We start from the raw sequence: 23,131 nt of genomic DNA on the forward strand, positions 1-23,131 counted from the left end.
CAATGCACAATAATATGAGCATAATTCTCAGTCATTCCACAACCTCTACTACAATAATCATTTGTTGCTAGTCTTCTAAATTTAAGGTTAGAATTGGTTGGAATTGCAAACTTACCAAGTCTCCACCAGAACAATTCTACCTTAGTGTTAAGTTTAAGCTTCTTAAGCCAATTCACATAGCCATCATCAATGTCATTGTGTCTCTTGTTCATTACAGCTTCAAAGGCTAACGCTGAAATAGAGCAACCCGTCAATTTCTTAATAGGCTCTAGCATATCCTTTCCACCTTCTTTGTCCACCTTTACTTGCTTGATTAACCAAACTAAATCCTCATGAAAGAACTTTCTCAGCTTCAACTCATCCCACCTTCCTTCATCTGTCAAAAGTTGTTCAACTTTAACACCATCTAAATCTGTAGAATTGATATATGTCGGCCATGAGTTGAATCGTCTATCCAGGACCCAAATGTCATTGAGAACATCAATGTCTTTACCATTGCACACTTTCCATTTAACCACCTCCTTGAGATACTTGCCTCCCTCAACTATAATTTTCCAAGCAATAGAAGAATTTTGCTTACATTTCCCTTCAAAAATGTTATTTGAGTATCTGGCTTTAAGAGAACGATGTAGAAGGGAATTCGAGTTTTGGATGTAATTCAATGCAATTCTTGCTTTCATTGTACCACTCTTAATGATACAAGACTGTAAACCAAGACCACCAGCACTTTTGGGCTTACATAATTCATCCCAAGCAACGTAATGTAATCCTCTATCCATATTAGATTTGTGCTAAATAAAATTCCTGCATAACCTCTCAATTTCCTGCAGAATTATTTTCGGAACCATCGAATGAGTAATAACAAAGTTTGGCAAATTTAATAAAGAAGACTTTAACAACATGATTCTACCACCCAAAGAAATATTTCTTCTTCCCCAAACATTGAGTTTCTCCAAAACCTGAGCCAATAGATCTTGATAGTCTGCTGCCTTTAGTTTGCTAATAGACATTTTGATACCCAAATATTTCCATTCATTGAGAGCCTTAAACCCAAGAATTCTGGTATGTTTCTTCTTACATGTTTTACGAACACTTTTGCCAAATAATATTTGAGACTTATTGGCATTTACCTTTAAACCTGTCCATTTACCAAACTCCTCCATGATTTTCAACATTTGTCTCGCCATCCCATAATTTGCTTGAGAGAATATGAGAACATCTTCAACATACAACAAATGGGTTATTCGAGGGCCTCTAGAAGCCAATTGAATACCCAAACTATGACCCCTTTGCATTATAGCATTAGAAAGGAGTTGAGCACACATGATGAACAAGTAAGGTGACAATGGGCACCCTTGACAAAATCCACTACAGGCATCAATCCATCTACGTTTTTTCCCATTCATGATAATAGCAAACCTCACATTCAATACACATTCCGTCACAAACTTAGAAAAAATTGAAGGAAAGCCATACCATACTAAAATTTGCTGCAGAGTACTCCACCCCATACTGTCATATGCCTGCTCCATATCAAGCTTGGCTGCCATTAATCCTTTCTTATTCTTTGAAACTTTAAATTTGTGAAATATTTCTTGGGCAAGAATACAATGATCAGACATCGATCTTCCTGGAATGAAGGCAAGTTGTTCCTCTGAAATCATCTTATTCATGAGGTTCTTTAATCTACTCACTAGCATTGAAGCAACAATCTTGTATGTGGTTTGGCAAAGGATAATGGGGCGAAAGTTGGAAGGAGAAGTAGGATTATTTACCTTAGGGATCAACACAATCAAAGTGTCCTTCCAATTTTTATGCATAATTCCATTGTTAAAAAACTTTTTTTATAGCATTCCATGTTGTCTCAACAACAATATTCCAATAACTTTTGAAAAAGGAAGAGGTAACCCCATCAGATCTTGGAGATCTGTTATTGCCTTGCTGGAAAACCTCCACCCTACACTCCTCCATAACAAATTCCTTAGTCAACATTTGTCTATCCGATTCACTGAGCCGTTGAGAAGCTTCAATCTTTGGCCAATCCTGTAGGATACATCTCCTATGTTTTCACTTGTCTTAAAAAAAACTCAGAAAAATCTGCACTATATGTTCTTCATCATCCACCATTCTATTGTCAGCATTTTAATATGCTTGATTAGATTTGAACTCCTCCTAGCCGAAGCAAAATTATGAAAGAAGGCTGAATTCACATCTCCCTCCTCCATCCATCTAGTTTTGGCCCTTTTGTTCCACCATGTTACAATTCTTTTTAAGGTAACATTCAATTAATGGACCTTATGCCTAAGGAGACATAAGTCATCAACCGAAAGACCATCATCAGACATCTCTTTCATTTGTAAATCAATAATATCCCTCTTCAATTAATCTTTATACTTGCACAGATCAATGCACTTATTTTTATTCCAAAAGAAAAGAGCCTTCAAAGTTCTTTTAATCTTCCTATGTAGAATTTCCACCTCATCCCCAAAGTGGGTACTGATGGGTATCCCCACTTCATTATATGCATCGCACTGAAAGTTTTTTAGGGATGTTAGGCCCTTAAAAACTAGTCTAAGGCTAACCAAGAGGTGGGGGGTGGGGGTGAATTGGTATTTTAAAAATCTTTACAACAAAAGAACAATTATCACAAACCAAAGTCACCACAGAAAAACAAGTGCGAAAAATTAAAATGCGGAAGCAGTAAAAAGAACACAAGAGGTTTATAGTGGTTCGGTCAACTTGACCTACGTCCACTCCCCGGAGGCACCCTTCGAGTATTGCACTACAATCGTGTCTCACCCTTAGCCCCCATAGCTAGGCAGAGAAGCCCTTACAAACACCTCCTTTTTGCCACCCCCGGCAAGGCAGAGAACATCACTCCTTTTGCTTCCTCCTGAAGCAGGCAGAGAATCTTGATCAATCGCTGAAGCTTACCTCTCCCAACCCTTCCAAGGACAAGAGACTCTAGTGGAAGAAAATGTGGAATAATGCTTGAAGCAACCCTTGTGAATCCTCTCACAAGCTCCCCCTCACATGATCCTCTCTCTCTCTCTCTCTCTCTCTCTATCTCTCTCTCTCTCTCTCTCCCCATTAGGTTTTGTCAGGTCAAGACAGCAGCAAAAGATGTTCAAAATATTGAACAATAGCTCTTAAATAGAAGAGCTTCAAAATAGCTCAATAATTGTAAGTTGCCGACCTTATCATCCAGGATGATAATCCTATCATCTTGTACGATCAGTTCAAATCACAGATGATCGGCCAGAACACCACTCTGAAAATGAACTAGACGAATAAAAATTGGCATGATCGTACCAGACGATCTCACAATCATCCCGGCCGATCAGTTCAAATTAGAGAAAAGTCATCGAGAGCATCGCCCGGAATTTGAGCTGGCTGATCCAGATCGGCCAGTATACCACCAAAAATTTGAGCTGGCCGATATTTATCGTCTAGGAGAAACTAAGGTTTTTTGAATAGATTGTCCCGGCCGATCTTGTTATCGATCGTCCAGGACGATGTGATCGTATCAATCATCCTTAATTGCATCCTTGATTATCAGATCAATTTAGTCATAATTTTGTAATATAATCTATTTCTAAAAATACATAATACCTAAATTTATTATTGCAGCTATTTCTTTCTATTTTGACCCTATCGTCCTTGCTGAAACAAGTATCATCCAGCCCGATCGGCTAATGACAGCTGCCTTAATTAAGAAATCCTGATTAGATTTTTTGTTTTGAACTCGATCGTCCAAGACGATATAAATATCGTTCGGGACGATGTGAGTAAAAAACAAAAATTCTAAAATACTCAAGTGTATGTGTGTAGCATTACTTAGCATCAGTCACTTCAAAGATTACAATTGACTAAAGAAAGGGAAAAATAAAAATGTAAATAGACTCAGACCTAGTATACCCAATCTTGAGCTAGTTCTGATTTTCGTCTAATCTTTGAGTCCTGAAATGTCAGTAGTAAAAAGGGCAGTCGTAGAGAAACAAGTGTTGTTTGCTATCATTAAAATCAATATTCATATAGTTGCAACAATCTCCCCTTTTTTATGATGGAAAATACAAACAAAAGAATTCTAAGTAAAACCAGTGTTAAAATAGTACATTAAGTTCCAGAATTCAAAGTATAGGATCCATCACCTACTCCCCCTTTTATCATCACAAAAAAGAAGGGATCCTAAACACACATAAAGACAACATAACAGAAACTAAAACAAATTAAAAAACAAACTATAAAAAATAAAAAATAGAAAACTTGAAAATGAAGGACCCTAATCATCAGATATAGGAGGTTGTGGTGGCTACTGAAATTAACTGGAGAGTGAAGCAAACTATGAGCAAAACCAGGCCATGTCCTAGTATTGCTGCTGCTGCTGGTGTGTAGCATAGGAATTGAAACGGGCTACATCCTCATCATGCTGCTGCTACTGGTGAGCTACAAAAGTGTTGAATCAGGTCTCCAACTGATTAAATCTCTCCACTAACTGATCAAACTGTGAGTGCTGGCGGAAAGGAACAGGTTCAGGAACGGGAGCGGGAGACTCCTCCTCCTCTGCCCCTCGACCATCCCTATCTCCTGGGTGGAGACGAGCACTGTGAAGGACATAGAAAGAATTGTTTGAATAACAGGGAGGTAGATAGTTGGGGTGAGCAAAATATTAAAGATTGTATTTGATTTTAAGAACATATGAAATGATGCGTCCCAAAGTCAGATTGGGTTTCCTCTTATGACCTGGATCACAGATTATAGTCAAATGATCAATGTATCAAAAAATCAGGTCAGTAGCATTAAATTCTATATAGACCATGATGTAAAAGGTGGTAAGAGAAAGTAATGGGGTGATGTAGACTCCATCCCCAGCCTTTAGAATAATGAAAGTGCGAAGGACATGTTGGATTGTCCTAGCATCTTTGAGTAAAGAGCTAGTCTCACCAACGTGAAAGGGTGCGTTGGTTTGGAGAAGAAAATGATTTGCCGAGGACCAATAAAAATTAGGATCTGAGATAATGGTATGCAGCTTTTCCCCTGAGGTGGATATCTGCAACAGTTCAACACAGTCTTGATATATAATCTGAACAGGATGTCGATTTACATAGGAGGTGAGGGCTGTGTAGGCAGAGTTTATGCGGAGGTTAGCAAAAAATTCAAAAAGAAGTTTAGAGGTAAAGGGGACTTCTAGAGTAAGAATGAAGTAGAGAGAAGTGTGAGTGAAGAGGTCTAATACCGGATATGAGAGGTGGACAGGATTGATTATTCTGGAGAGAGTGATGCTGTATTCTTTGTACTGATGATAAGTTGCTTGATCTTCTACTTCCCTGAATAAAGGGTCCAGAGTGGCCCTCGAGGAGCTTCTAGAAGCCTGACAGACACGTTTTCCTCCAGCCATATTAAGAAAATAGTAAGTAAATAGGAGAGGAGAAGTTATTTGAGGTGAGAAATATGGCTGGAATACTCTGAATTTAAAGAAAAGGCCACATTATCCAGGACGTTTGTAGAATCGTCCAGGACGATATGGTTCAATTATTGCGTACAGGCCGATTGGTCAAAAAGATAGTCCAATCATTTGGGCCGATCAGACATCAGCCAGGATGATAATAGACAGGTGATCGTCCCGAGGAGTCAAGCTAGACGACCGTTAAAAAAGCAGATCATCCGAGCCGATTAGGTGTATCGTCCAGGATTGCTGTGGATCTATGGTTTATGATTTTAATGATATCACATATTTCTTATTTTTTTATAATTGCCTTATGATTTAACTTTTCAGGTCCGCACGATCAGACTATAATTTGAAACCAGATCAAAATTGGGTAGACTAGGATTGAGTTAGTTTGTATACTTTTCCTTTCTTGAGTCTATTGTATTTTATGTGGCTCCTGATGATTTGTAACTTAGTAGATTTTCTCTTATTCCCTAAAGATTTCTCTTTTTGGTAACATCGTCCGAGATGATATTTATATCATCTTGGATGATCTGTCCAAAAGCAGAAACCATAGTTAGGGCATTCTTTTCAAGACAGTCGTCATAAGTTGATCGGCCTGGATGATATAATCAATTAAGTAAGAATAAGCCACCATGATCAGATTAGGCATTCTGTATTTTAGGAGATCGACGAGAACGATATACCCATCGTCCAGGCCGATCTAACTCATTTATGCATAAATTGATCTGGTATCTTTGGAAAGCATTAATGGATGATTGATACGATCAGATTGTTTGGGACGATCATAGGATCAGCCAGGACGATGTCCTAGACAATTTCAATTGTCCAGCATCTATCTAAGGCGATAATCAGGATGATTAAAATGGTTTTAAACTAATCATCCAGAATGATCGTGAGACCAACTAGGACGATGTAACTAATTTTCTTCTGATCGTCCCATATCATCCCGGGCTGATGAGCTTAATTTGTACTGATCGTACAGGACGATATTCCTATCATCCTGAACGATAATGTCGGCTACTTGCATTAATGAGCTCATTTTGAGAGCTTATGTTTAAGCTATAGCATGGCAATTTTGGGTCTTTGGCAGCCATTGGAGCTTCATTCTTGTGGGGGAGACTTGAAGAGAGAGCTTGAAAGGGAGTGAGGAACGGGTGAAGTCTAAGAGGGAGAAGATACTGTGAGCGGGGGGACTCAAGGGAGTGTGGAAGGGATTCCACACGGTTGCTCTGGAAGGCTTGCACCTTAATAACGTCGGATTTGAGGCTTGTCTCGAGTGAAGTTCACCAAAGAAGAAGTTCGCTTTTGTGTCAAAGGAGTGGACGTAGGTAAAACTTTGATCGAACCACTATAAATTTGGTGTGATCTTTCCTTTTAATTTTCGCATTTAATTTCCGCATTTGGTTATTGGTTGTGGTGATATTTGTTTGATTGTTTTATCTTTGGGTAAATTAATTTTATTACCAATTCACCTCTCTCTTATTAGCATTGGGACTAGTTCAATAGGGTCTAACATCCCTAACGAGCTTTCAAGTGGTATCAGAGCGGGATTCATAAAATTAAGTTTAAAATTTTTTTGAATTTTCGATCCATGGCTAATCGTAATTTTGCGGAAGATTATTCAATCACGAGACCACCTTTATTTGAAAATATTACTTTTGATTTTTGGAAAATTTGCATATCTACATTCTTGCAATCGATTGATTTTTGTATGTGGCATACGATTTTAACTGGTTATTCATCACCGTCATGTATTGTTGATGGAGTTAAAACTGATATTCCTTTTAATTAATGGATCAGGGAAGAAAAACTCAATGCTCAATTGAATGCAAAGTCTTTAAATTGCTTTTTCTATGTTTTAAATTCTGATGATTTTATGTTAGTGTCCACGTGCATTACAGGTAAGGAATTTTGGGATAAACTACACACCATATACGAAGGCATTAGTGAAATCAAGCAATCTAAGTTGAATATGTTAATGCATGATTTTGAACTATTTTCCATGAAACGTTTTGAAACAATCTTAATTATGTATACCAGGTTCATTCAAATTATAACATTATTGCATGCCTTAGGAAAATATTTTTCAAATTTTGAAAAAGCTAACAAAATTCTTTATTGTTTACTTGAAAAATTTGATGCTAAAGTTGTTGTTATTTATGAATCAAAAGATTTGAATGAATATTCTATTGATAATTTGATTGGCTCTCTCATTACCTACGAGCAAGGTTTGGGTCAAAAACTTTTAGATGTAGGTGAAACGATTATTCTAAAAGCTAAAGATACGGATAGAGGAAGCTTAGTTGGTGACGATAGCAATGACTTGTCAAGCAAATCACAAAGCTCACCAAAGCATAAGCAAAAGTGGAAAAATGGTAAAAATGGTAAAGATGTTCATATAACTTCTGACATTATTTGTTTTCGATGTATGAAACCTAGACCTATGAAAAATGAGTGCCCTAATTTAAGAATTCTCCCTGCAAAAGAAAAGGGTAAGGCGAAGCTAAACTTAAACTGGAGAAATAATGAAAAGCAAAAAATCTCATGGGCAGATCTGATTTCTGAATCATCGGATAAGGAAAGAGATAATGGATAAAAGCCTTATTTGTGTTTTTCTTTATTGTGTTTTTATTTTTAGTTTTCATTTTTTATTTTGTTTTTTTTATTATTAGATTTTTTTTATTTTACTTATTTTGTTTTGTATTCTTTTTCTGATCAACACACACATTCACTTTTCTAAAAATGAAAAATCTACTTCCTATTTTTTCTTGAAATCTTTAGTAAGTTGCAATTGACTTCTCTAAAACTATTCAAAGGAAGGAAACTCATGTTTTTTAATCTTAATCTCTATTTCCTTAAAAAGATTATTCTACTTTTGATTTAAAATATTTTTCATCTTTTAAATTGTTTTTTGAAACAAAATTTTTTTATCTCCTTATATTTTATTTATCGCATAGGAATGTTTTGCAAATTGTTGAATCTAACTCATAATTTTCTTAATCAAGAAATTCGCTTTGTCAATATGATGGATTTACTTTTTTTTTAGAAATATAGCATATTAAAAAAAAATTGGCCAATGATGCCAAAAATAAAAGATGCGCAGTGCGCCAACTAATTGTCAAGAGGCATAAAATGAGCCCACAAAGTTTAATGCTTACTATTCTTGTATTTCTTAAAAGCTTAAGAAAACCCTTGATACTCTCAATACTTGAGTTTGAAAATCTTGATTCTTGATTCAACAATTCATGCATTAATCTTTTATTAGAAATATGTTATGGAAGAAGTTTTTAAAAATAATTGTTTCTTTCTCTGATTTATTCGATGATTTAGATATTGAATTAAAAAGTTTTTGAACCTTTTTTAAAGAACTTGAGTTTGGATTATAAAATTTTGAATTTCTAACCTTTTCTGGGCTATGCGGTGTCAATCCAATTATACTAAATTTTTAATTAAAACTAAGAGGTAACTTTATCATTTTAAGAATATTTATTTTTTTCACTCGATCAGGGTACATTTTTTATCTTTTGTTAATTATATTTTTTATTTGTGCCTCCTCTCTTTTTGATAATGTCAAAGGGGGAGAACATATTATTGAATTTGTATCTTCTTGCTCCTTTTCAAAAAAATTTAAAAAGAACAAAAAGTTTATCTCCCCTATTGTTTAAAAGTGTTATTCTAGTGAGGGAGAGATTAAGAAAAAAGTTTTTTTAAAAATTCAAATTGTAATGTTTGCCATCATAAAAAAGGGGGAGATTATTGTGGATCTAAGGTTTATGATTTTGATAATAGCAAACATTTCTTATTTCTCTACAATTGCCTTATAAACTAACGTTTCAGGTCCACACGACCAGACTACAATTTGGAACTAGCTCAAGATTGGGTAGACTAGGATTGAGTCAGTTTGTACACTTTTTCCTTTGTTGAGTCTATTGTATTTTATGTGGCTCCTAATGATTTTTAACTTGGTAGATTTTCTCTTGTTCCCTAAAGATTTCTATTTTTGGTAACATCATCCAGGATGATATTTATATCGTCATAGACGATCTGTCCAAAAGTAGAAACCCTAATTAGGGCATCCTCATTAAGACAACCGTCATAACTGATTGGCCTGGACGATACTTATATCTTCCAGGATGATATGTTCAATTAATAAAGAATAAACCGCCATGATTAGATTAGGCATTCTATATTTTAGGAAATCGGCCAGGACGATATACCCATCGTCCAGGCCGATCTAACTCATTTATGTCTAAATTGATCTAGTATCTTTAGAAAGCATTAATGGCTGATTGATATAATCAGGTCGTTCAGGACGATTATAGGATTGGCCAGGATGATGTCCTGGATGATTTACATTGGCCAACATCTATCCAGCATGATGATCAGGACAATTAAAATGGTTTTAAACTAATCGTCCTGGACGATCATGAGATCGACCAGGACGATGTAACCAATTTTCTTCTGATAGTCTCATATAGTGCTGGGCTGATGAGCTTAATTTGTACTGTGTACATGACGATATTCCTATCGTCCTAGACGATAATGTCAGCTACTTGCATTAATGAGCTCATTTTGAGAGATTTTATTTAAGCTATAGCATGTCAATTTTGTAAGGGTCTTTGGCAGCCATTCGAGCTTCATTCTTGTGGTGGAGACTTGAAGAGAGAGTTTGAAAGGGAGTGAGGAATGGGTGAAGTCTGAGAGGGAGAAGATCCTATGAGCGAGGACTCATGGGAGTGTGGAGGGGATTCCACATGGTTGCTCCGGTAGGCTTGCACCTTAATACCGTCGGATTAAAGGCTTGTCTCGAGGGAAGTTCACCAAAGAAGAAGTTTGCTTTGGTGTTAAAGGACCCGGCGACTCTACCGCACCGAGGAAGGTGGAAGTGATTTTGTAAGGGCTTCTCCGCCTAGCTGTGGGGGCTAAAGGAGAGACACTAGTTTAGTGCAATACTTGGAGGGTGCCTCTAAGGAGTGGATGTAGGTCAAGCTTTGATCGAACCATAATAAATTTGTTGTGATATTTTCTTTTAATTTCCGCATTTGGTTATTGGTTGTGGTGATATTGGTTTGATTGTTTTGTCTTTGGTTAAAAGAATTTTTATTACAAATTCACCTCTCTCTTATTAACTTTGGGACTAGTTCAATAGGACTAACATCCCTAACGAGCTTTCAAAGATGATGCTCAATAATTGATCATACCATACGAATTTAAAATGTTTTAAATATGTGCCATGTGTATCGTCCAGGACGAACAGTGGATTGGCTAGGTGATTGTCCAATAATGGATCGTTCGGGACAATTTTAAGGATTTTAAATGTATTGACACGTGGATCATCTAGGCCTATCCGGTGTATCAGAAAGGACGATGACCATAAATGCATTGGCCAGGATGAAAATTGTATAGGCTAAGATGATCAAGATGATTGTAACAGAGTTTGATCAGATTGTCCAGGATGATAAGGGATCGTCTGGGATGATGATTTACAACAAGCTTAGAAAAGTTGAGCAGATGAAATTTTGAAGAGAAATTATCATATTGTCCAGGACGATAGAGATATCGTCCAGGACGATGTGATAAGCATTTGAAATCCAAGGAAAGATGGAGATTATCAGAGAAAACCCCAAAATTAAATAAAACAAAATAAAAAAAATAAAAATGAAAAAAAAAAAATAAAGGAAAAATGAAATTTTTGTTTTTATTTTTTCTATTTTTTTGTTTTAGCAAAACATCCATATGACAAATTTTCCAAATATATAAATTTTAGATATTCAAAAGATCAAAGAGTTAACAATGTCACAATTTAAAAATGGTAGAATATCCGATCCTATTAACTCTAGCTCGGACGTCTTTCAGGGTAAAAATTATCTTTTGAAAAAAAAGGCCTAACTCAGAATAATTTAATTGGATAAAAAGAATATCCATTCAAAACTTGGTTATAAATAAAATATCTTATAAATAATATACCAAAGTAATTTGTCTCAATCATAAAATTTGAAATCAAGCCTTTGAAAATATCAAATAACCGATGAGTTTTTCTAAGTTTTAAAAGTTTTGAAAAGAGTGGATAGCTTGCTTTTAGTGGGCTCATTTTATGCCTCATGTTACTTTGATTGACTCTTTGAGCATCTTTTGATTTTTGATACACATTTGTGTATATACTTTTCATTTCAATATGACGTCTTTACCACTTTCCCTTTTTAGTTTTTTTTTTTGCAAGCTAATTTCTCTTTTACAATCTCTTAAAAAGGATTATTAGTTGTGAGTATATCTTCTAGATATTTATGAATAGGAGCTCTCTCTCTAATATAAAGAAGAACTAGCCACAAAACAAAAACAAATTCATATGATAAGTGCAACGACAAGATTTCAATTAACTTGAAAGTTATATAAAAACTTTGGACATTATAGATATGATAGATTATTTTAGCAAAGATAAAAAAGATCTTAATTTTGAAAACTATTTGTTAAAATGAGATAGGCTTTTATTTAGAGAAGAAAATTATACCACTAAATGAGGTCAGAGGGAGGGAAACCATCAACGGTGTTTCTCCCTTTAACCGATTTAGAGATGCTAATCATTGGCTTTTAAATCTCCAAAATCTAAAAGCTTGAAAAAATCATCTTATAGAAAACCAAAGTTAAAATAAAATCAAACAACTAAAAAAACAAAAAGCTAGCACAAAAAATAGAAAACAACACTAATCAACAAAAGTATTTCAAGAAATAATGAAGCAGCAAGTTTAAGCAATTATGAGCTGCGAGCCTCCATTTGTCCAAGTATCATATACTCTCACGAGGTCTTTGGTGAGAGCAAACCTGTAAGAATCAATAATTATCAGATTTAGGAACCCAAAAAGGTTTGGGTCCCTTCTTATGAATAATAGAAAGCGATGCTTGTGTGCTATGTTGTGAGTCATGCAATTTTGGTCTCCACACCCAATGTGTACTATGGTGAACAGTGCAAGTGTGTGAGATGTGTCCTAGCATGCCACATGAAAAAATATCTTGAAAGTTTGCTAGGGATGTTAAGCCCTATAGAACTGGCCCAAGCTAACCAAGAGGGGGGGGGGGTGAATTGGTAATTAAAAATTTCTTTTCTCAAAGAATGAAAAACATAAACCAAAATCACCACAAAAAATAAAGTGCGAAAATAAAAGTGCGGAAGCAAAAATAAGAACACAGAAATTTATAGTGGTTCGGTCAACTCGACCTACATCCACTCCTTGGAGGCACCCTCTAAGTATTGCACTACAAAATGTGACTCTCATTTAGCCCCCATGGCTAGGTGGAGAAGCCCTCACAAGAACCTCCTTTTTGCCACCCCGATAAGGCAGAGAACCTACCTCATTTTGCTTCCACCTGAAGCTGGCAGAGAACCACAACCAAAAGCTAACTCCTTACCTCTACCGACCCTTCCACGGACTAGAAACTCTAGACGAAGAACAAGCAGAGCGATCCTTGAAGCAACTATTGTGAATCCCCTCACAAGCTCCCCCTCACAAGATCCACTCTCTCTCCCTCTCTCTCTTTCTCTCCTCAAAGTCTTTTTAATTCAAGGCAGCAGCCAAAGGTCTTTCAAAACATTGAACATGAGCTCTTAAATAGAAGAGCTTCAAAGGAGCTCATTAATTGCAAATTGTCGACTTTATCGTTTAGGCCAATATCGACATCGGCCTGGCCGATCAGTACAAATTAATGAAGATCGGCCAGAGCATCGCCCTTGATGCAAAACAAGACGATTGAAAATTGGATTGATCGTCCTGGCCGATCTCACGATCGGCCTGGCCGATTAGTTCAAATCAGAGGAAAATTATCCTAACAATAGCCTTGGATACGAGCTGGCCGATTTTGATCGTCCTGAAGTAACTTAAGGTTTTTGACTGGATCGTCCTGGATAATCCTGCTATCGTCCAGAACGATATGATCGTATCAATCATCCTTAATTACTCCCTTGATTTCCTGAACAATTAAGGCATAATTTGTGAATATCGTCCAGGCCGATACTGGATCATCCTGACCGATAATTTAAAAATACAGTATACCTTAATTGTCTATGGCGGCAACTTCTTTCTGTTTTAAGAATATCGTCCTGGCTGATACACGTATCGTCCAGGCCGATATGTTAATGATGGCTGCCTTAATTAAGAATCCTTATTTAGACTTTCTGTTTTAAGCCAGATTGTTCAGGCCGATAGAAGAAATCGTCCGGGACGATATGAGTAAAAACAGAAATTCTAAGTTTTTCAAGTATGTGTGTGAAGGGTTACTTAGCATCAGTCTCTTTGACCATTATAAGTAGACTCAAGAAGTGAAAAAACAAAAGTACATACTGGCTCAACCCTAAACCTACGCAATCCTGAATTGGCTTCATCTTGTTTGTCCGATCTTCGATTCCTGAAACGTTAGAAGCAATAAGCAGTCCAAGAGAAATAGTGTTTGTCAATCATCAAAACATAAACTATGAAAAATAGATTTGCAACAATCTTCCCCTTTTTGATGATGGCAAAACACAAGTAGGAAAATATCCAAAAAGGTTCATTAGAATTTCAAAGTTACAAACAACTTTTCCTACCACATCCTACTCCCCCTTTTGTCAGCACAAAAAGAGGGTCCATAAAAAAAAGAAAAAACAAACAAAGACTAACAAGGAAACTAAAAAAAAAGGAAACAAACAACAGAAAGCACAGACTAAAAGAACGAGGGATCCTGATCATCTGATGGAGGTGGTGGAGATGGCTGCTGAAAGTAGCTGGCAAGCATGGTAAACTGAGCATTGAACCAGGAGATGTCCTGGTCATGCTGCTGCTGCTGGTGAGTAAGGAAATTGTCAAACTGGGCTAAATCTTCAGTGTGGTGCTGCTCGTATCGGGCAATGTCCTCAGAGTGTTGCTGCTCCTGTGCAGCAACGTAGGCGTCAAAGCGGGTCTCCCATCGATCAAACCTCTCAAACAACTGATCAACCAGTGAGTGCTGGTGGCGAGGAATAGGGTCAGGAAAGGGAGCGGGAGCGGGAGCCTCCTCCTCTCTAGCCCCCCGAGGTTCCTCAGGGTAGAGACGAGTACTGTGAAGGGTACTGAAGGAACTGTTTTAGTAGAAGGGAGTTGGGAGGTTTGGTGGAATAGGATACTGAAGTTGGTATTTGGTTTCAAGAACATAGGCTATGATGTGTCCTAAGGCTAGATTTGGTTTCCTCTTGTGACTTGGATCGCGAATTGTGATTAGATGATCAATGTATCAAAAAATTAGGTCCGCAGTGTTGAATTCTCTACGAGCCATGATGTAAAAAGTAGTGAGGGAAAGTAGAGGGTTGATGTGGATTCGGTTCCCGGCTTTTGGAATTATGGAGGTGCGAAGGACATGTTGGATTGTCCTAACATCTTTGACTAAAGAGCTAGTCTCTCCAACATGGAAAGGTGCATTTGTCTAGCGAATGAAGTGATTTGCCGTGGACTAGTCAAGATCAGGATTTGAGGCGATTAAGTGCAGCTTATCCCATGTGGTGGATAGCTGTAAAAGATCAACACAGTCCTGATATCTGATTTCGACAGGGCGTCGATTCACATAGGAGGTCAGGGCTGTGAAAGTAGGGTTAATGCGAAGGTTTGTAAAAAATTCTCAAAGAAACTCGGAATTGAAAGGGAAAGCAAGAGACAGAATGAAGCAAAGTGAGGTGTGAGCGAAAAGATCCATTATCGGGTAAGAGATGTGGACATGATTGATGATTCTGGAGACAGTAATTCCACACTCTTTGTAACGAAGATAGGCGGCTTCATCTTCTGCTTCCCTAAAACGAGGGTCAATCCTTGCCCTCGAAGAACTCCCAGAAGTTTGACGGACATATTTCCCACTAGCCATAGAGAGGAGTTAGCAAGAAAACACAAGAGGAGAAAGGGTTGAAAGTGAAAAAACCATGGCTGAAATGGCCTGAATTTAAAGAAACGGCCATATCGTCTTGGCCGATCGCAGAATCGTCCAGGCCGATATGGCTCAATAATTATGTACAGGACAATTGGTCAAAAAGGCGGTCCGATCGTCCAGGCCGATCAGAGATCAGCCAGGCCGATTAGACACAGGCGATCTGTCACGACCCAACCATACCGGGACGGATCCCGCTTGCATCGGGTCGCGACGGAGCCAACAAATCCAGGATCTAGCTTTGGAATTTGCTTCAGATCTTACTTCCAAAATAATATAGATAGAAAAACACAGAGCTACTATAAACATCCAAATAGAGCACAATTCATCTATCTTATCTTTCACCAAATAATCATATATAGATACAATACATGGCTTACAGACATAAAGAACAGATAAGAACAGATAAGCCATGACTGTACAAAAATCAAAAGTACAAAATACCTAATCACAGATCAGACTCTGGACAGCTAATCCAAGACTTCCTTCCCTTTCCCAGAACTTGAAAACCATGTAGAAAACAAGAATGATCTAACAGCTCAGCAAGACATCAATCACCAATCAAAATCATCAAAAACTCACATCAAAAATAGCCTACAAAAATCACATAACAGATACTTATTCAATCATAAATCAACAATCCATATTAAAAACTAAAGTCATGGTAAGTCAGAGTTCAGAACAAATGTCATAAAACTTTCAAGTCACAGAACAGACAGAATCATACGGAATAACCAGAATCGTACATATATCAGAGGATTCATAAAACAAATCAAATAAGTCACATAACAGATCTCAGATATCAAATATCATGTTCCAGATAACATATCACATATCAGATTTCAGATTCTCCAGACTCTTACAGAATCTCGACGGATTTTGACCCCTTATAGCTCCCTTCCCTGACATTTACAGAATCTCAACGGATTCTGACCCCTTATAGCTCCATTCTCTGACACTTACAGAATCTCAAAGGATTCTGGCCCCTTATAGCTTCATTTTGATAGCACATACACAATTCATATTAAAATCATCTTATTTCAGAAATCTCAGAAATCGTACAAAAATTCAGCGGCATAACGGCAGTATACGAAATTTACACAAAATTCATAATTTCAGAAATATACCAAATTACCACAGAACATTCACAACAACATTGTAAGACTTCCATTGTACTGACAAAATATTTTTCAATATCCTGATAATTTACAGTTTGATTAAAACACCACAGAATCCAAAATATCCTGTAAAAATCTTCCAGAAAATACTCAAAACGTTCACAATTAACATTCCAGAGACATACCAAAAGTTATGCGGTAAAACCTTTATCAGTGCAAAATAAAATCAATTATTCGCTAACGGAAACAAATTTTGGAACAGAAAATGCGTCAAAAATCTCATTTCTGAAAATTGTGAAAGGCGGAATGTGCCTTACCTCGAGTCGGTCAACTTCTCTAACTGTCACAACGGACGAAAACGGACCGGAGTCGCCCAAAAATCACTTTTCCTTCTTTTTCCTTCGTTTTTCTCTCCTAGCGTCCTTTTTCTTTTCTGAAAATATCTCATTCTATATATATCCAGACTGATCGTCCCGGACGATCGCAACTTCATCCCGGACGATTTATGCTATGGACAATTTTCGTCCAGACGAAATTAATTATCGTCTCTAGAGGATCGGCTATGGAAAATTTTCGTCCAGACGATCCAACTTTCGTTCAGACGAACCATGCAGCCAAACATGCTTTCCTGCACAACCTGTACCAATCGTCCCGGACGATCAAATTTTATCCCAGACGAACCTAGGAGCAAAAATGGTCTTTACAATCTCCCCAACTTGAGAAAAATGTCGTCCTCGACATTGCCAATCCAAAACTCAGTCAAAAAAGATACGGATACAACCGTCTCATGTCCGACTCCTTTTCCCAAGTCGCTTCTCGTGCTGTTCGGTGCTTCCACTGAACTTTAACCATACGAATTTGTTTACTTCTTAACTTACGAACATCGTAAGCCAAAATCAACTCAGGTTCTTCTTTATACTGCAGATTCTCCTGAATCTCAACTTCATCAGCAGATAATGTCTTTCTAGAGTCAGATATCCACTTTCGCAAAGTAGATACGTGAAACACATTATGTACATCATACATCTGATCAGATAATAACAGTCTATAAGCAGACTTACCAATCCTTTCAAGGATTTCAAAAGGTCCAACATACCTTGGACTGAGCTTACTCACTTTTCCAAATCTGCTGACTCCTTTCATCGGACTGACTTTGACATACACAAAGTCACCAATCTGAAATTCAACAAACCTGTGCTTTTGATTGTAATACTTCTATTATCGATCTTGTACAGCTTTCAATCTTTCTTTAATCAAGTTGATTTTCACAATAGTTTCATCCACAAATGTTGCACCCATTTCTTGTCTATCTCCTACCTCAGTCAGAGTTAAAGGAGTTCTACACTTCCGTCCATACAAAACTTCATAAGGTGACATACCATTACTGGACTGAAAACTGTTATTATAAGCAAATTCGATCAATGGAATATGATCTTCCCAATTTCCTCCAAAATCCAAAACAAATAATCTCAGAAGATCTTCCAGTACCTGGATAGTCCTTTCAGACTATCCGTCAGTCTGCGGATGAAATGCCGTACTGAAATGCAACTTCGTACCAAATTCTTGCTGAATACTCTTCCAAAGTCTGGAAGTAAACCGTCCATCTCGATCAGATACGATCACTTTAGGCATACCATGTAATCTGACAATCTCCTTCACATATACTTGTGCCAACTTATCCACCAGATTCGTCTGCCTGATCGAAAGAAAATGTGCAGACTTCGTCAATCGATCCACAATCACCCAAATGGCATCATGCCTTTGCCTTGATCGAGGAAAATCCATAGCAAAATCCATTGTTACCTCCTCCCACTTCCACTCAGGGATAGGCAACGACTGCAAAAGTCTTCCTGGTCGTTGATGCTCTGCCTTCACCAACTGACAGGTCTCACATCTAGCAACAAAATTTGCTACATCCTTTTTCATTCCAGGCCATCAGAACAAACTCATCATGTCTCCGTACATCTTGCCACTTCCCGGATGGATCGTATAGCCTGAATGATGTGATTCGTACAGAATCTCTTTCCTCAGATCTCGAAACACAAGAATCCACAACCTATTCTTGCAGAAAATAACACCAGAATCAGAAACGCGAAGTTCAGGCTTCTTACCAGATTTAATGTGAGAAATTAACTTCAAATAGTCAAAATCTGACTTCTGAGCTTCTTGAATCCTTTCTTCCAGTCTTCCCTGAATGTTCATCTGAGTCAAAATACCAAAATCCGGACCAGTAGAGGAAATCACCTCGAACTGTAATATTTCCATATCTTGTATCAGATACTCATCCGAAGAGAGCTGAATACCTGATATTATCATCTCTAGAGGATCGGCTATGGAAAATTTTCGTCCAGACGATCCAACTTTCGTTCAGACGAACCATGCAGCCAAACATGCTTTCTTGCACAACCTGTACCGATCGTCCTGGACGATCAAATTTTATCCCAAACGAACCTAGGAGCAAAAATGGTCTTTACAATCTCCCCAACTTCAGAAAAATGTCGTCCTCAACATTGCCAATCCAAAACTCAGTCAAAACAGATACGGATACAACTGTCTCATGTCCGACTCCTTTTCCCAAGTCGCTTCTCGTGCTGTTCGGTGCTTCCACTGAACTTTAACCATAGGAATTTGTTTACTTCTTAACTTACGAACATTGTAAGCCAAAATCAACTCAGGTTCTTCTTTATACTACAGATTCTCCTGAATCTCAACTTCATCAGCAGAAAAGGTCTTTCCAGAGTCAGATATCCACTATCGCAAAGTAGATACGTGAAACACATTATGCACATCAGACATCTGATCAGATAGTAACAGTCTATAAGCAGACTTACCAATCCTTTCAAGGATTTCAAAAGGTCCAACATACCTTGGACTGAGCTTACTCACTTTTCCAAATCTGCTGACTCCTTTCATCGGACTGACTTTGACATACACAAAGTCACCAATCTGAAATTCAACAAACCTGTGCTTCTGATTGTAATACTTCTATTGTCGATATTGTGCAGCTTTCAATCTTTCTTTAATCAAGTTGATTTTCACAATAGTTTCATCCACAAATGTTGCACCCATTTCTTGTTTATCTCCTACCTCAATCAGAGTTAAAGGAGTTCTACACTTCCATCCATACAAAGCTTCATAAGGTGACATACCAATACTGGACTGAAAACTGTTATTATAAGCAAATTCGATCAAAGGAATATGATCTTTCCAACTTCCTCCAAAATCCAAAACAAATAATCTCAGAAGATCTTCTAGTACCTGGATAGTCCTTTCAGACTGTCCGTCATTCTGCAGATGAAATGCCGTACTGAAATGCAACTTCGTACCAAATCCTTGCTGAATACTCTTCCAAAGTCTTGAAGTAAACCATCCATCTCGATCAGATACGATCACTTTAGGCATACCATGTAATCTGACAATCTCCTTCACATATACTTGTGCTAACTTATCCACCGGATTCGTCTGCCTGATCGAAAGAAAATGTGCAGACTTCGTCAATCGATCCACAATCACCCAAATGGCATCATGCCTTTGCCTTGATCGAGGAAAACCCATACCAAAATCCATTGTTACCTCCTCCCACTTCCACTCAGGGATAGGCAACGACTGCAAAAGTCCTCCTGGTCGTTGATGCTCTGCCTTCACCAACTTACAGGTCTCGCATCTAGCAACAAAATTTGCTACATCCTTTTTCATTCCAGGCCATCAGAACAAACTCTTCATGTCTCTATACATCTTGCCACTTCCCAGATGGATCATATAGCCTGAATGATGTGATTCGTACAGAATATCTTTCCTCAAATCTCGAAATATAAGAATCCACAACCTGTTCTTGCAGAAAATAACACCAGAATCATAAACGCGAAGTTCAGGCTTCTTACCAGATTCAATGTGAGAAATCAACTTCAAATAGTCAAAATCTGACTTCTGAGCTTCTTGAATCCTTTCTTCCAGTCTTCCATGAATGTTCATCTGAGTCAAAATACAAAAATCTGGACCAGTAGAGGAAATCACCTCGAACTATAATATTTCCATATCTTGTATCAGATACTCATCCGAAGAGAGCTGAATACCTGATAAGCCAGAAGATTTCCTGCTCAAAGCGTCTGCTACCACATTAGCCTTGCCAGGTTGATACTGAATTGTCAGGTCGTAGTCCTTGATCAACTCAAGCCATATTCTTTGTCTCAAATTCAGATCCTTCTGAGTGAATATATACTTCAAGCTCTTATGATCCGTAAAGATCTCACATCTGACGCCATACAGATAATGACGCCAAATCTTCAAAGCAAACACAACTACAGCCAATTCCAAATCATGCGTTGGGTAATTCTTTTCATGTAGTTTCAATTGTCTCGAAGTATAAGCTATTACCCTACCATGCTGTATTAGAACACAGCCCAAACCTTTCAGTGAAGCATCACTGAACACCTGAAATCCTTCCGTACCTGACGGAAGTGCTAACACTTGAGCTGAAGTCAAACAATCCTTCAACTTCTGAAAACTAGCCACACACTCCAATGTCTAAACAAAAGCTACTAACTTCTGAGTCAGTCTCGTCAGAGGCGTAGAAATTTGAGAAAATCCCTTTACAAATTTCCTATAATATCCGGACATGCCTAAGAAACTATGTACCTCAAATACCATAGTAGGCCTTGGCCAATCAGCAACAGCTTGAATCTTCTGGGGATCGACAGAAATACCTTCACCACTCACCACATGCCCTAGAAAAGAAATGCTCTTCAGCCAGAATTCACACTTGAAAAACTTAGCATACAACTGATGCTGCCTTAAAGTCTCCAACATAATGCTCAAGTGTCTGGCATGATCTTCTTCAGAAGCAGAATATATCAGAATATCGTCGATAAAGATGATCACAAACTGATCTAGATATTCCTTGAACACTCTGTTCATCAGATCCATGAAAATAGCAGGTGTATTGGTTACCCCAAAAGGCATAACCAAAAACTCGTAGTGCCCGAACCGAGTACTGAAAGCTGTCTTCAACACATCAGCTTCCTTCACTTTCACCTGATAATATCCTGATCTCAAATCAATCTTTGAAAATACAGAAGAGACAGAAAGTTGATCAAATAAATCATCAATCCGTGGTAATGAATACTTATTCTTGATCGTGATTTTATTCAAATCTCTGTAATCAACACACATACGGAGTGTTCCGTCCTTCTTCTTCACAAATAGCACGGGTGCTCCCCAAGGAGAAACACTAGGATGAACAAATCCTCTATCTACTAACTCCTGGAGCTGAACTTTCAACTCAGAAAGTTCCTTCGGTGCCATTCTGTACGGAGCTTTTGATATCGGAGCTATACCCGGAAAAATATCAATAGAGAACTCAACATCTCTATCCGGAGGTAAACCAACCAACTCCTCAGGAAATACATCAGAAACCTCTAGTACAACCGGGATATCAGAAAGAGAACCCACCTCTAGGTTCATATCCCGTACAAAAGCCAAAAATACCGAGCAACCCTTCTTCCACAATCTTTTGATTTCCATTACAGAAATCAGATAGGATAAAACACCTCGTAATCCTTGGAATATCCATCTTTCTCCACCCATAAGCAAGCTCACTTGCTTCTTCAAACAGTCAATCTGAGCCTCATACAGACTCAACCAATCCACGATCGAAATTCCTCAGAAAATTCTTCCCAAGTAATCAACAAATTTAACTTCCCTTGGAATTTCGCCTCCTGCTGGCCTATCCACCAGTGCTCTGCTTCCCCATCTAACAGAAAAACTACCAAAGGTACCTTCCTGTCCGGCGGATACTGCATACCGTCAAAAGTCTTCTCTAACCTCCTCAACCATTCTTCAGCTGCTCTGGGCTCAACAGTGCCCTCAAACCTCGGAGGTTTCAATCTCAAAAACAATTGTATATGTTTGTCTATATCTTCAGATTGAATAATAGAGGCTATACTCTGAGTCTCGCTCATCATCTGAGCAATCAATGTAGCAAACTGCAAAAGTGTATCAGAATCAACCACTGGGGCTGTACTACCCACCGGAGTTGCCTGACTAGCACTCTACCCATCTGTCATATCTGGGTCTGGAAGATCCATGATCACACAGAAAACTAAGCACAAAACAACAAAATAAAAATCCAGACAAACCAGACCTACCCCACATAAACTCACAGATCACTTCCTATAGCTCTGTCTTACAATCCAAATTCCAAAATTATTGCACTGATACCACCAAAGCTTGTCACGACCCAACCCGACCGGGACGGATCCCGCTCGCATCGGGTCGTGACGGAGCTAACAAATCTAGGATCTAGCTTTGGAATTTGCTTCAGATCTTACTTCCAAACTAATACAGACAGAAAAACACAGAGCTACTATAAACAACCAAATACAGCGCAGTTTATATATCTTATCTTTCACCAAAAAATCATATACAGATACAATACATGGCTTACAGACAGAAAGAATAGATCAGAACAGATAAGCCATGACTGTACAAAAATCAAAAGTATAAAATGTTGCAACCCATGACCCCGAGTTTGAGATTTTGATGATGTCGAATAATGAGTGTTTTGGAACAACTTTTCATGGAATACTATTTTATTTGCTATTGTCCTTGAGTACTAACATTTCAGGAAGAATCACAAGTGACTCAG

General features: G+C 37.8%; 1 protein-coding gene across 1 annotated transcript; it reads right to left on the reverse strand.

Moving 5' to 3' along the window:
• Positions 1-17,247: 17,247 nt before the first annotated feature.
• On the reverse strand, positions 17,248-18,414 carry LOC110100742. Its single transcript, XM_020828390.1, has 3 exons — positions 17,996-18,414; positions 17,806-17,884; positions 17,248-17,664 (listed from the first exon to the last, which is right to left on the reverse strand). Exons 1-3 carry the CDS (start codon positions 18,412-18,414, stop codon positions 17,248-17,250), a joined length of 915 nt encoding a protein of 304 aa, XP_020684049.1.
• Between the last annotated feature and the right edge of the window lie 4,717 nt (positions 18,415-23,131).

This window comes from Dendrobium catenatum, unplaced genomic scaffold (genome assembly GCF_001605985.2).
Source record: "Dendrobium catenatum unplaced genomic scaffold, ASM160598v2 fragScaff_scaffold_887, whole genome shotgun sequence".
In the NCBI taxonomy this organism is placed as follows: Eukaryota; Viridiplantae; Streptophyta; class Magnoliopsida; order Asparagales; family Orchidaceae; genus Dendrobium; species Dendrobium catenatum.